Below are 15,119 nucleotides of genomic sequence, written 5' to 3'. Positions count from 1 at the left end.
GTTTTGATGAGTTGAGGGACCCCAATTGTAGTAATGGTCATTCCAACATAACTTATGTTGACAAAATTCTAATGAAATTGACGAAAATGACCATAGCTACACATTTTGATGTGTTGAGGGACCAATGGTAATGGATTTTTAGTTAAGGAATCATTGCTACAATTTGATTAAAGTTGAGGGACCATTGCTACAATTTACTTTTATTTTGACCTAATTTGCCTATGAAATTAACTGTTTGTGTTGCATTTTTCCACCACCAAATCCGACTAAAATCTGTTAAATTTGAAGATGTAGCACATGATGTTCACCATACGAGAGACAAAAAGTTGTACCGCTATGTTTGCCTAGAGATGTTCCAAGTACCAAATTTCTCCTTAAAAGTCATTTTGGGACGACCTATCTCTTAACAATCAATTCTTGTGTCTCACCTTACCTTTCACCTTCATACCCGTAATAAATTCATTAAATTTGACGATGCGGCGCATTGAGGTTCACTTTTTTGCTGAAGTGTGGCCATGAGGAGAAAGGTCGTCTATTTGGCACCCAGAACTGGTACATGGGAGAGGGGGTTGGAACCAAAGATTGGTCAGGGTTAGCATGACAAATTAGAGATGGGTAGGAGGTGTCTTATGTGTCTAGGTCCGCACAGACATGTGGTCCGTTGTCGGACCCAAATTTCTCACACAAGACACCAGCAAATTTAACATATTTTTTTACAGACTTAACAGTAGCAGGCAAAGCAAGACGTCAAAAGGATCCAAACTACAAACTACAGAATGCGTATGAAGTTCTTCAAAGTCTCAAAACTTATAATCAACAAATACCCCAAATATTTCTTACTTAGTTTCCTTCGGACATCGATAAAAGTCCAACGATTCATCTATTTCCCTTGTAGTTGGCAACCAATTAAATGAAGTGATACTCTGTAAAGCCAGGCATCTTCGTCACAGGTAATGCAGGTTAAAACCTTTGGTTCCACACCCTGAGAGAAACAGAAAAATAAACTTTGGGGAAACATAATTAAAGGATGTAATCCTCAAATTGCAACGAAAAAAATAGTTACTACAAACGCAAGCATGAGAATCCGGAAAGCAAGGTACATAGTAACATCATAAAGTTGTTTAAGAAGTATCATTACTACATTGAAAGGAAAACATTTCAACTGGTTGATATGGAAATTAGAGGATGTGTTGCTTCTCTATGTAAACAAGTGAAGATGTGATATCAATGTATAAACCGTTTTTTCTCTTCGTTTTCCCTTTTTCTGCTACACACCTTCATTGTCAATTTCTACAGATGGACCTACCAGAAATTTGGAAGCGTTCTTGAGTTCAATCAACCTCGTGAGAAAGCAGTGAAATTCATATGATAGCAGGTGGGATTGCATGGGAATGGACAGTCAATTTGCTTTACTGCATTTCGACCGAAGTACCAGTCGCCCACAGATTCTGCAATTGTCTATCAAAGTCCAAACCGGTCAGATAACAAGTTCAGCATGAAAGATGACAGAAAACCATTTGTTTTCAAACAATAAAGTTAAGCAGATTTTAATGCCGTAACTCGTGGTATTTAGGCATTCAGTTGCATGAACAGAAACATTTATAAGAATACAACATACATACATATATGTATATTTCGAAAACCTCAAGGAAAGTGAGCAAACAAGCAAAGGGGACGAAGATCATTAAACTTTCATGATTTCATCATATCTCCAGTCTCCGTATTTTCGTTGCTAAATCTTTTTCTGGAAAGCAAAGTACAAAAGATATCCATGGCATGCATGTTTACATAACAAAGAACAATTAATACATTGAAAGCACAAAGAACATTATATTAAGAAGTCTCCCCTCCTCTATGAAAAAGCCTTGTAACATGATGGCAAGTATAAACTGTTATTCCATTTTCTTCACACCCTGTCTCTATTTTTTTCCGGTTTGATAAACACCTTCCTTCTAAATGTGTACAGGGATAGAAGCATGGACAATAAGGGAAGATTTCCGCCAGGAAGTAAAGATATAAAGTTGGGAATAATCCACTATAAAGTTGGAAGTTTTCTTGAGTTCAATAAAAACGTGAGAGACCAGTGAGATTTATACGATAGAAGGTGGGATTGCAAGGAAATGGGCAGTCAATCTGCTTTACCACATTCCGACTAAAGTACCAATCACCCACAGACTCCGTAATTGTCTATGAAAGTTCAAATCAGTCAGAAAAGTAGTTTAAAAATGACAGAAAACCATTTGTATTCCAATAAAGGAATGAGATGATTAAAATTTCCACACCTTATTGTTTAATCGTGGAGAAGTGGGTGAATGCCATGTCTCGGTTATCCACGTCTGGCAATGAATATAACATGAATTTATAAACATTCCTCCTTCCGTATTTTTTTGGAATTCAGTCAGTGCTTTCAGCATAGAATCACGGAAACCTGTATGAAATAAGTTGATACATTAATCTGCCACGATATTCTGTATAATTACACTTCATTACAGAACGAATTGCAAGGACCTATCTATGGACCCTATTTTTCGATTGACAAGAAGCATGAAGCTAGTGAAATATACATGTAAGATGAACCAATACTATAATTCCCTAGTTTGACAATGTACATCTGTGAAGTTGACGTTAGTAATGCCCACTCTTGAAACTTGCAACTGTAAAAGATGCTGGTTTATGGTCCACAAACTCTAGGATTCTTAGGGTGACATTTTTCATAGGATATTTTAAATGCAATGTGATGAGAAGACCCAAAACTTTCTGCTCATCACAGCATGCAGTGTGCAAATATGCTGGTTTATAGTCCACAAAAATCTATAGATGGTTACGATCAACCGCTCGAATTAACAATTATCAGATCACTGGGATAGTAGCGCGTGAAGAGCGGGTCACAAGCATGCTCAGCTACAAAGAGTTGGACCAGCATTACATGTATGTGATTTTCCTGGACAGTCAGGCATATATAATTTGGTCTTCTCAAATTTAATTACCATGTAGTATTTCAAGCTGGCTGGGATTCCAATTGTGAATGTTCAGTTTACAATTTTTCCAATGGCCATGTGGATCTGCTGCTTCAGGTATCAATATATGTTGTACCTAATGTCATAATATTAGGAAATGAGAAAAGAATGCAAATCAATTTCTGATAACAAGTAAATGAAGCTTCGGTTCTGAAGAAAATTACCTGCCAAAAATCATAAGCTGGGTTGACAAGAAACACTGGGGTATTAATGTGTTTAATAACTTCTTCAGGAAATAGACACTGGTGTAGAAGTTCACAACAAAAAATGGGGGCTTTGTGTTATAAATCATAACCGAGCAGAAAAATAAGAAGCTATAAAATTTGACTATTTGGCACTATATAGAGGAAAAGAACAACTACCTTTGCTGGTTCCATCCTCGAAAGACAATCCTTGTGCAAACTTTTTGATAAACCCTGACAGCGCGACAGAAAATAAGCAAGAGAAAGCAATGAAGGTACTGTTTAATGGCTAACGTCCTAAAGCCTCCCGCTAAAGATTTAATTTTCATTAAGTGATATAGACCAAGATAAATGAAACCCTTTCTCATATATGATGTGTCAGACTCACAAAAAAGAACAAGCAGATGGACCCAAATAAATTAAAAACATATCGACTAGATTTTACATCTAATAATCAAATGGTGGATCCTGCAGATCTGACAGTGTCAGCATTTGATAGTAATTAAATTTCTATAAAAAAACATAGAGTGATAAAAAAATATAAAGATTATATAAGCTAGTAATAGCACTGTTCTAAAAATCCCCGCCTAGGCGCTAGGCGGCTGGCCACCGCCCCAATTAATGCCTAGGCGTTTGAAAATTAAGAAAGGGCGCCTAGACCTGCTGAGGCGCCCGCCTAGACCACCTAGGCACCCGCCTAGGTTGCGACTCACTTAGGCAGAAAATAAATAACTTTCATTTTGCATTTTATTTTTTTTCAATAAATTGTAAGAGACGTTGAATACTTAAATGAGCACGCATAATATGCTTGTTCCCCATGCTTTCATTATGTTCCAATACTTCATAATATATGTGTCATTCTATTTTGTAGTTTATGATGAAATTATATATATTTTAAGTATACACATACACTTATTTACACGAAATATAATGGATTTAGTTAAATCCGCCTAGGCGCCCGCGACCCCACCTAGCCGCCTAGGCACTAGGGCCAGCTCGCCGCCTAGGCGCTAGGGCCAGCTCGCCGCCCAACTAGCGCCTAGCGTCTTTTAGAACCTTGAGTAATAGTAAAGATCAAAGCTAACCTGAAGGATGGCAACGTCATTATAGAAAGACCTCATTGTCCGATGCTGGAGAACATCTTCCCTGAAATGTAGCAAACAGAAAATGGCTCAAAACTTTCCCTCTTTCTCTCTCTACAGCTCCTATTTCTTTATGAATTCACTATCCTGAGCATAGAGGATGCACTAGATAGGAAAAAAGGGAAAAGCATCATACCTGCAAACAATTTAAAAAATCCTACTTTAACTTGATAGGAAGAATTTTAATCATTTTAGAAAAATGTGGTACAAAGGTGTTCCATTTTGATAGGTCTCATATTCTGACGTATGAAAATGAGAGAGTAGAATCTGGCAACACCATCATTTTATGAAATTTATGATTTAGGAGATATTAAGCATACACAAAGAAATATGATCCTTGTATAATCCTAGAAAAATTTCATCTTGAACAGGTTCTCTAAAAGATGTAGGTGCCGAAGGCACTAGTACACAAAAAACATACTCATCAAGGAAAAAACCTGCATCAGCAAGACATTTGACAGTTGCATCCTTTGGCAGAAGACGTCGAAAGTCATCACAATGTATAAGAGTCGCTAACCCACCGGCAGAGCATCCTGAAAGAAGTGCCTGTAAGAGTGCCACTCATACATATTAGCAGAAAAAGACCATTCTTTGTAATAATCTCGATGAGTAGCTTTAAATTAGCTCATGGTGGAAAACAATACTTTTCTTGCGGAGAATGTTATTACAATTACTGGACCAATCATATCATTATAATACCAATGAAACCAGCTCTTAGAACGAGAGTGGAAAAGACATTTTGTATAGTCATAATCATCAATACATGCATAGAAAATTTCTGATGTTTAAAAGCTGTGAACTGCAGTTCATATTATTCAAATAGAGCTTAACCGAAGTAAGCACAAGATACCTCTTTCACTTTTGACAAGCCAATTGACAAGAGTTCATCCATAACTGCTTCCCAGATGAGCTGGCCCCTAAAAAAAGGTCCTGATCCAATCTATGAAATAGAAGAACAGCCAATGCTAAAATAACAGCTTACATTCTTCCATTTATAAAATTAAAACAAGGCAGCAAAATCTCCAAACACAATGCACCTTAGACTCATTTTCCGGGTGGCCAGCGAAGGATCCGCCATCACAGTATCGGATTTTGACTTTGTTCCAGTTAAAGAATTCTAGAGAATGCTCCAAACAATGAATTGAATCACATCAATTAGATGGCCAACAACTTAGATTGAGCTAGAATTACAAAACGAAGCGTTACGGGAATAAAAGTAGCAGCCGAATAAAATCAAGCTTACCAGGATTTTGTGATGGATGAGAGCTCAAAATCCCAGAAAAGGGAACTCGACGATCCATGTAATTAGAAGACCCTAGTAGAGTACCTTTGCGCCAAGAACACGATTCAATCGAATTGCACCAACCTCCACCCTACATTTTCGATTTTTGAACCAAACCCATCACACAATTTTCCTTTCTAAACATAAAAATCTACTAGCATATGCATATTCACTGAAATTGAATGGAACAATTGTTGGTATTTGACAGTTTACTAACTCAATACCAAAATATGTGGGTGATAAGTTTACAAACTCTATCACACCTCTTTCTCTTTGCACTCTCAAATAAAATTGGACAAAGAAAGAAATAGAGAAAGGAGGGAAGCAACAAGCTTTGGCAAAACACTTGGACTTTGATATATGAAAAAGGTTTACAAACTATTGGAATAAGAAAGCTTACAAGCTTCTTCACAATTGGAAGTGGGATTTGGATGGGATGATTTACAATGCTTGAGAACTTGGGTATTTATAGCAAACCAAATGATTAAACTAAGATTATTTATTACCACACAAAACACATTAATTGCACCTAATAATTTTTATTCAACCATACCTAACATTGCCTAACTTTCCATGCCTAACTTTGACATTGATTTTCAACAATAGATAGCACCAACTTGTTTTGAGTTGAATTTCCAACAACAATTTGTGTTAGACCTGTAAAAAAGGCACAGGGATAGAATTTTGACCTCAATGTGAAGCAGCCAATTGTTGGCGCCGGATCCGAATCCCTTCCTGAAATGGTAGCCAGGGGCAGTCCCGTCCAAACAAACTGCAAAACCAAAATTCAAACAATTAGGGGGAGAGAGATGATAGAAAGAGATTGGAAAGTAGAGGGGATGGGATTGAGTACAGGCGCCTCTATCTTTGGCGTTGCGCAGCAAGGTCAAGTCGACGAAATCGAAGGCGGCGGCGTTGGGAAGAAACGGGCGGGAGATTTCGGAGTCTGGTTCGTCGCGCCAAGAGTTGGAGAGGAGAGTGAGAGCGAAGGCGATAACGGTACATCCGATGGCAGCGATTGCCCAGTCCTTTTTGGCCCACCTTCGCCACCATAGAAGGCTGCGAAGCCTGGGATTCGCCATTGGCCCCACCATCAATTGACTGACTGCCTCCGGTGCTCTGCTCACGCAGTCAAACGGACACTGAAAAATTAACTGCCAATTTTCATTTTGTTTTATTTTGTTTTTGGTTTTTGGTTTTTTAATTTTACTTTAATTTTTTTGTTTATTTGTTTTTGCTTTTCTTGCAAGAAACAATGTTTAATAGAATAAATCCATAGAATGAGGTAGCGTATTATTATCAACCAAAAAAAAAGGAAAAGGTAGGCCATTATTTTCAGACCAAAAAGAAAGGTAGCATTATTTTGAAGCACAGAAAAAAATTTTGCATATTAAAAGAAAATGTCAGATTCTGAACACACAATCAACCGTTAATTCGCATGAGATGATTCTCAATGAGCACGTAATATAAAAACTAGAGCCCTTTTGCTTTAGCTTATGGACTAGATATAGAGCTTGTAGCTCAAGAAACTAGTTTTAAAATTTTCAGTTTAGTATTTATGATTCAACGCTTCAAATTTAACGAGTAAAATTAATACAAGATTAAATCATTACACGTACATTATCGTCTTTTTATACACAGCTACATCACTAAGCTGTAGCAAATTGGTCCCTAGCCTTTGAATGTAAAAAACAATGTTTCCTCCTCCATGTAAAAAGAAGTGACAGCAGCTATAAACTGGTTTAAATTTTCTCTACACACCCTCGTTCTCAATATCTGCAGCGATAGGATCCTGCTTGGAGTCTGGACAAGGAGGATAGAATTTTCACTAGGGTGAACTGAGGCTCCAAAGATCTACAGTTCGGAACAACAGTTGAAAAGTTGAAAGCGTTTCTTGAGTTCAATCAATCTCGAGTGAAATTCACATTGTAGCAGGTCGGATTGCATGGAAACGGGCAGTCTATTAGCTTCGCTGCACTTCTATTGAAGTACCAGTCCCCCACAGACTCTGCAATTGTCTATTCGGAATAGCAAAGCTCAAAACAGTCAGATGCCCAGTTTAGTTAAGAAAGTGACAGAAAACCAAGAAACAAATGAAAGAAAAACAGATTTTGATTTGATAACACTAAGCAGCTTAAGCTTATGGTATTTATGCTTTCATCTGTCTCACAGAGAAATATACGGCTGGGGTGATAGAACTTCCGTCACCATATTTGAGTTAACAAGAAATCTCCACATGATAACGGCATTCGAATACAAATGATAAAACTTTCCTCACCTTGTTGTTTATCCTTAAAGATTTCGGCGAATTCCATATCTCAGTCATCAATGTCTGGCAATGAATAAAGCAAGAACTTATAAACATTCCTCCTTCCTTATTTTTCTCGAAATCATTCAGCGCCTTCAGCAGAGATCCCCGGAAAGCTGTACAAAATGATTCGACTTAATTTTGCCACTGTATTTTGTTTACAACTATTCTTCATTATACAACCAATTAGTGTCCGATGAATGAATCATATTTTCTGTAAAAGAGGCCTCGAGCTAGTGATGCTGCAGGTAATGCCCGCTGATTGCATTTGCAATTGGTAGAAAGACAGTAAGAATCCTAGTTTCAATGTAATATAACAAGAAGACCCTGAACAAAAATCTACCTTTTGACTAACGACAGTGGTATATACATACCTAGAAGTATTTCAACCTGGGTAGAATTGCAATTATAAATGTTCAGTCTGCAATTTTGCCAGTAGCTATGTGGATCGGATGCTTTAGGTATCAAGGTATTTTGTATCTAATGATCATCACATACGAAAAAAGAGAAAAGGGATGTAAGTCAAATTCAGATGATAAGCAAATGAAGCTTTGAGTTCTGAGGAAGCTTACTTGCCAAAAATCATAAGCTGATTGAACGAGGAACACGGGGGTTTTGATGTTTTTAACAATTTCTTCAGGAAAGATACACTACATAAAAACAAACGATTGGGGCTGTGTTAAAAACCATAACCTAGAGGAAAAATAAGAACATCCCAAATTTAATCATTGGTACCATATAAAAAAGAAGAAAATAAAATCTACCCTATCTGGTTCCATTCTCGCAACACAATCCTTGTTCAAACTTTTCGCTAACCCCTGATACAGCGTGAATAAGAAAATCAGTATGACATGCCAGAGTCTAAAATAAGAATTAACAGATGTACCATATTTAAGATTGAAAATTATATTGATACATGTTGTGACACCTCATATTCATTCCATCCGTCAAACCCAACAACCCTACACTATCACCTAGGTAGTAACTAAAGTTATACCCAAAAACTAGGATAAGTATCACCAAGAAAGGGATTGTATAAGCTAGTATCGTCAATGTCAGAGCATAACCTGAAGGTTGACAACATCACGAAAGAGAGATCTCACGGTAGGATTGTGGAGAACATCTTTCCTGAAATGTACGAAACAGAATGTAGCTATGTGATCACTAGTAAGAGCACAGATGATGCTTTAAGAAAAAGGGCTTTATACACGTAGAACAAGTAGTTAGTAAGACCTTGCAAGAATTTCAACATTCCTAGTGTAGCTTGAGAGGGAGAATTGCAAATTTGATAGAAAAGAGAATGGTTCAAAGGTGTTCGATTGTGATAGGTCTTATTTCCTAATGTATGAACTAGGAACAGTAGAATAAGGAAACAGCAAAGATAGGAACGAAATTATGGCCCTCAAAGAGTTCACATGTGAAAATATATGATCCTAGAAAAACTTCATGCCAAGCAGATTAGCTAAAAGATGTTGGTGCAGAAGGAACTGGTATGCATAAAACATACTCATCAAGAAAAAAACCCGCATCCCCTAGACATTTGACAGTGGCATCCTTAGGCAAAAGATGTTGAAATTCATCACAATGTATAAGAGCCGCCAACCCACCAGAAGAGCATCCCGAAAGAAGGGCCTGTAAGATTGTTATTCACACACATTATTGCTTCCCAAAAGAAGGGCCTGTAAGATTGATACCTGTTCCGCTTTTGACAAGCCAAATGACAAGAGTTCATCCATAATTGCTTCCCAGATGAGCTGGCCCCTAAAGAAAAGTTCCGTTCCATTCTATACCATTGAAGAGCAATAAAACCTCCATTAATAAAATTACTACTGATTCTCAAACAAGGCAGAAAATCTCCAAACATAACTTACCTTCAACTCATTATCAGGGTGACCGGCTATAAATGCGCCATCACAATACTGTATTCTGACTCGGTTCCAGTTAAAGAATCCTAGAGAATGCTCCAAAATTGGAATTGAATCACATCAGTTAACTGTTTAACTTGACATTGAGTTAAAACTACAAATAATTAAGCAACTGAGCAGAATATAATTACCCGGATTATGGTGATCGTACATATACGAAGCAACTGAGCAGAATATAATTACCCGGATTATGGTCAGGGTAAGGGCTTAAAATCCCAGTAAAGTGAACTCGACGTCCCATATGTTTGGAAGATCCTAAATGCATATGTTTACGCAAAATACATGATTCTATTGTGTTGCACCAACCTCCACCCTACATTTCAACATTTCAACCTAATAAATCCATTAATAAATCCATTAATAAACAAACCAACTAGAACATGTAAATGCAATGAAATTGAACAAAACAATTGCAAGAAATATGCACAAACAGAATTGGTTACAAAATTTTAAAGAAATTATTAATCGGGAAACATAACGCATGTAACACTAAGGTTTAGGGCATTTTATTGTCTGTTTAGTATCCGTCCAATTCCAGTTTCGATTAAAAGTTCATAACCAGTTATTTCTGCGCCTTTCCAACAACATAAGAATTTTGAAATTTTAAGACCTCAATGAAAAGTAGCCAATTTTTGGCGCCGGATCCAAATCCCTTTTGAAAATGGTAGCCAGGCAAACTTCCATCTAAACAAACTGCAAAACCAAAAATTAAACAAGAGGGTAATCAAATCAAGGAGAAATTAATTAGGAGCTGAAACACATGGTAATTAAAATTTGATTAGCAAAGGGTTACGGTGCGGTACGGGCGCCTCTATCTTTGGCGCTGTGCAACAATGTCAGGTCGATCAAATCGGAGGTGGTGATGCGATGAAATGAGTTCGCGATGTTGGACTCCGGCTCGGAACTCCGATAGTAGGAGGCGACAGAGAGAGCGAAGACGAAGACGAAGACGGCGAATCCGACGGCGGCGATTGCCCAGCCACGCTTGGCCCACTGCATCCACCACAGCGGGCCGCGAAGCCCAGAAATATTCGCCATGGAATTTGACCCGACTTTCACCACCACCATGGCTCGTCGGTGTTTGAGGTTCGAGGTTGCAGAGAGACGTAACTTCCATGGCTTGCATTTCAAGCTACCTCCGATTTCCGTGGCTTTCAACTTGTGACCTTGCTAGCTCGTGGCGCGTGAACAACGGAAGATCACTGTTGAGTGTTGACCACGGTCAACCAAACACATAATACCCTTCATATTTTTCAAGCTAAAATCAATTATCTCGTTACAAAGTGTTTTTAAAATGATTTTGAAAACGCCTTTAGTAAAATTGATTTTGATTTTCAAAAACATTTTAAATGTTTTTTAGAAAAAGCACCGGATTTGTGCTTATTGTAGGAATCAATTCTAGTATTTTTTTTCAAGATCCATTTGGATTTTTACTACGAATGGATTTCAAAACATTATCACCAAAAACGTCTTCAGTCATTTTAGAAATACTTCCAAACGAATAATGTTAGCCAACGTGAATTACGTTGCTTGGTTTGGGTAGCGGCTCGATGTGTTATAGATCAGTTGATCTACCTTGGGCAGTGTGTTTTCTCTTCTTGGGTTTTCTATTACAGCATTTGGAGTATTTTTGTTCACCACCACTAACTATGGTGATACTCATCTCCACCTAAGAACCTGACACGTGTCCTTATACTTAACAAGTTTACTAGGGATTAGAAAATGTAACACATGGCAGCTAATAAGGTGTATAATAAACATACAACAAAGTTAATGTAGTTGAGCAAAAATGCACCCTTATTTAGAAGGAATGAGGTTTGACCAAAAAATTTAGAAGGAATGGGACTTTGAATTATTTTAATTCTTGAGTTCCCTATGTTTACTAAAATATGGATATGAGAATCATTTTACTCGTTAACTTTTTGTTAGGTTTACTTACACATAAAAGATCGAAAAAATACAACTTTTTTCATCGTTATCAAATACCTAAAAATCAGGAATCAAATCTACTAGAGAGAATTGTTCTGATTCCCTTTCCTTCTCGCATTTTAAAACCCTCTTATTCATTTATTTTCTCATTTTCGCTTAAGGCTATTTAGACACATTGCTTAGTGCAAGTCGGTCCCACATGAAGTGGTAGAGCCCATTGCTACTAGATATTATCGACCATGTGATCAATTTTACGTGTCTACATTCACGTTATTGTTTCGAATGTTAAAAACTATTGAGCAAACAGCCTAGATTTCCGCATTAACGTGGGATGGAAACAATGAAAATATGATTCAAATTCATATGGGTAAGGAAAAACAAAGCTTTTCATTCATTCCTATAAATGAATTCAGTTTATACAATGCTGCAAGGGATACTCAACCGAGTTTCAAAAACAAGAAGGAAAAGTAGAGCATGGATCACAAGTACGCTACATCGGCATCGCCGTGCCGGGATCTGATTAGTATGAAGGTTTTGAATTTCTATGGACCTGAACAGGTTTTTTGGAATCTATGGGTGAATCTAGCTAGCACCTACCATATAAACCGTTGGGTCCCTGGCTCATGGGACCAATGGAATGGTCGATACAAGAACATCATCATTGTGAAGACGTTGACGATTATGTACAGGACCCCCATGACGAGCCAAGTTCGATAATCATCAGTATGGGAATGTAGAATCAAGAAAAAGAATGGAATAGTATAATATCTAAACTCAATCAGCGGTGCGGGAACCAAAACTGCAGCAGCAGCCAAGAAAAATGCCAGCGCCCAGATCTTCCTCTGAAATTTCCCTGCCGAAGTGAAACAGAAACAAGTCTTAGGGGCAAAAACACAAGGAGGATTGACACGTATGATGACCAAGAGCTGTATACCGACCCAATCTAGTGACGATGGAAAGCCATGAATAAACATAAAGTGGGACTAGAAGGAACTTCATTGACCAATGAGCTTTGATGACTTTCCGCCAAAGATAAAAAGGGTAATGCCGATTGTCAGCCAGAAGATAGGGATGAGCTATGCTGCAGCAGTCAAGAAATTACATCATGATTTGTAACATTAAGGTTATGAATGAATGTCTATGCTGCATTGGACGTGAAAACAGCACAGGAAACATTCACCGTTCTTGGAATTGGAGAAAACGTTAAAACAAACACTTGAAAAGTTGCTTTTCTCAAATATCAATTGAAAAATTGACCTCCATATCAGCTGACCTATTTCCTCGTCCATAAATTGAATGCAATTATTATTCTAAAAGCATTGAGCTCAAATTTTAAATAGGCCTGACCTGAAAAAATGGACAGCGATGAAGCCAGCACTGAGTGCCAAAGACATCTGAAAGAAGGTTAGGAACTTATTCTTCCACATTGACCGGAATAAATCTACAACTTGTCTCAAACTAAAGAGTGTAGGAGCCATAGCAAGGGCAGAAAATAGACCAAAATACAAGATCTGTGAAAAATGCGGAGAAACTGCATGAGCATCTTTTGCACCTGCAACATTTGGACATGGTATGAGACAACAGAAGTAAAGGCAACTTCATAAACCACAATGTGTAACACAAATCAACAACAGAAGGATGAGTCATACCCAGAACCACACTCCCATTCCACCGAACAAAGGCAATAAAGGCTGCTAATACTAGAATAAAAGGGCTAAAAGAAAACAATAGTTCCAACATCATGTACCATAATTTTGGAAAGATGGCCTCAATTTCATCAAGAAAACCTGCAATAGAATGTCATCTGCTATAAGCTTTGATAATAAAAAATGTGAGCAATTGTGTTTGCAAGAGGACAAACCTAATTTGCAAGTTTGAAAAGAAACTTTTCTAATCGAGATTAAATGTGTTCCCGTATCCACTGAAATGCTGGCCTTCCGCTTTCTCAAGTTTGCGCCTAACATAACAGTGTTTGAAGGAGTTGGCTGACCTTTTATCCTAATTGTGTCGTCTACATCTATCTTATCTTTATGGCCAGCCATTGTAATATTTATAACCTCGCTGCAACAAACAAAAAGCATCCATATAATATTTGTTTGCCGAATAACAACTGCCACAGCACCAAGCTGCATTACCAACATCAAACAAAGTTACCACTTGACAAAACATATAGGCGTAGCACATGTGTGCTTGCATCAAAATCATACAATGACATATGGAAGAGACTTAAGCCTTTACCAATGCACTAAACCAGTAATTCTTCTTCAAACACGCAAGATGCATAGCGAGCACTGCCACAAGCGACACAACATCTGTATAATAGAGAAAAGTGAAGAACCAATGAAGCGGGTACATGGCTAGCACCACCGTGTAAAGTGTTGCTTTTCTTTCATCAAGAGCCGGTCTCAAGTGAATGATTATCTCATACACAAGAATGCTGCAAAATACCGCCAAAACACCATTGACAGAGCGAAGAATCGCTGTGGAGCAACCTTCAGAAAACGACAGGGCTGCTTTTACCAATGACATGCCTGGAAACAAATACGCAACATGAGCTAGTGAAAGATAGTACCTGCAAAAGTTTAGCGTTGCACATGTTAGATTCCCTGCTAAATACTGTGATACAACATGATTCTTAAGTTCTCAATCAAAAGTTCAAAACATATCAAAGCCAATTAATTTGCCAAAAGTAATTAAAACCCGTCTTTCGCATTTACAAATCAGCTGGCGCAATACAAAGTTCAAAGCAAATTAACAACAAAAAAGTAAAAAATTCAGAAATTCAGAAATGGTAAAGAACATACAGGCCAGGAGGAGTGGTGATCATGGGATCCCAGCTTCTGAAATTGCCATTACAGTACTGTTGAGCTTGAGGTACATGGAATATCTCATCCTACAGATCGTAAATTTATTTACCAATTCCTCAAAACAAAATTCACACAACCCAAAAATCTAAATACAAAAAATTCCCATTGAATTGAATCGACGAAAGTTGCTGCCTTGGGGGGATTACCATGTAGGGCTCGGGAACAATGTGATTGACTAGGATGGAGATGGGAATTATCCACAGGCTCACAATCGTGGCCACGGCAATCCTACCCATGTTTCTCTGCTGTTACAGGATCAAATCCAAAGGGTCTGTTTGTTTCCATGGATAAGGCAATGGATAAATTATTGGTATTATTGGCCGCGCATGGAAGCAGTCAAGCCTTCATTCATTCGATTCACACATACCCTGGAGCACAATAAAATTATTGGGCAACTGAAAGTAAAATGTTTTCAATCATCAAATTAAAAAAAAGAAGATGTTTTTATTTTTCTTTGAGTTTGAGAA

At 37.7% G+C, this 15,119-nt stretch overlaps 3 protein-coding genes across 4 annotated transcripts; all 3 read right to left on the bottom strand.

Moving 5' to 3' along the window:
* Nucleotides 1–415: 415 nt before the first annotated feature.
* Nucleotides 416–6,758, bottom strand: LOC137722720 (pectin acetylesterase 5-like). 2 transcript variants are annotated; one of them, XM_068461790.1, is made up of 13 exons: nt 6,477–6,758; nt 6,313–6,395; nt 5,585–5,714; nt 5,379–5,458; nt 5,192–5,281; nt 4,763–4,887; nt 4,285–4,345; nt 3,380–3,433; nt 3,182–3,259; nt 2,988–3,093; nt 2,283–2,428; nt 1,307–1,458; nt 416–982 (listed from the first exon to the last, which is right to left on the bottom strand). In XM_068461790.1, the coding sequence occupies exons 1-12, from the start codon at nt 6,715–6,717 to the stop codon at nt 1,336–1,338; spliced, it is 1,317 nt and encodes a 438-aa protein (XP_068317891.1). In that variant the 5' UTR covers nt 6,718–6,758; the 3' UTR covers nt 416–982; nt 1,307–1,335. The 2 variants fall into 2 exon arrangements, with proteins under 2 accessions (XP_068317891.1, XP_068317890.1); XM_068461789.1 differs by lacking the exon at nt 416–982 and having other exon boundaries at nt 1,135–1,458.
* Nucleotides 6,759–7,256: 498 nt separating this feature from the next.
* On the bottom strand, nt 7,257–10,924 carry LOC137722721 (pectin acetylesterase 5-like). Its single transcript, XM_068461792.1, has 12 exons — nt 10,660–10,924; nt 10,467–10,549; nt 10,040–10,169; nt 9,803–9,882; nt 9,626–9,715; nt 9,439–9,563; nt 8,999–9,059; nt 8,696–8,749; nt 8,504–8,581; nt 8,306–8,411; nt 7,902–8,047; nt 7,257–7,641 (listed from the first exon to the last, which is right to left on the bottom strand). The coding sequence occupies exons 1-12, from the start codon at nt 10,922–10,924 to the stop codon at nt 7,528–7,530; spliced, it is 1,332 nt and encodes a 443-aa protein (XP_068317893.1). The 3' UTR covers nt 7,257–7,527.
* Nucleotides 10,925–12,153: 1,229 nt separating this feature from the next.
* LOC137723652 (dol-P-Glc:Glc(2)Man(9)GlcNAc(2)-PP-Dol alpha-1,2-glucosyltransferase-like) lies at nt 12,154–14,889 on the bottom strand. The gene is made up of 8 exons (XM_068462850.1): nt 14,799–14,889; nt 14,590–14,678; nt 14,024–14,357; nt 13,647–13,911; nt 13,435–13,572; nt 13,133–13,337; nt 12,724–12,866; nt 12,154–12,638 (listed from the first exon to the last, which is right to left on the bottom strand). Exons 1-8 carry the CDS (start codon nt 14,886–14,888, stop codon nt 12,379–12,381), a joined length of 1,524 nt encoding a protein of 507 aa, XP_068318951.1. The 5' UTR covers nt 14,889; the 3' UTR covers nt 12,154–12,378.
* Nucleotides 14,890–15,119: the final 230 nt, after the last annotated feature.

This window comes from Pyrus communis, chromosome 17, assembly GCF_963583255.1.
Source record: "Pyrus communis chromosome 17, drPyrComm1.1, whole genome shotgun sequence".
NCBI lineage: Eukaryota > Viridiplantae > Streptophyta > Magnoliopsida > Rosales > Rosaceae > Pyrus > Pyrus communis.
This window is presented reverse-complemented; position numbering and strand designations above follow the sequence as displayed.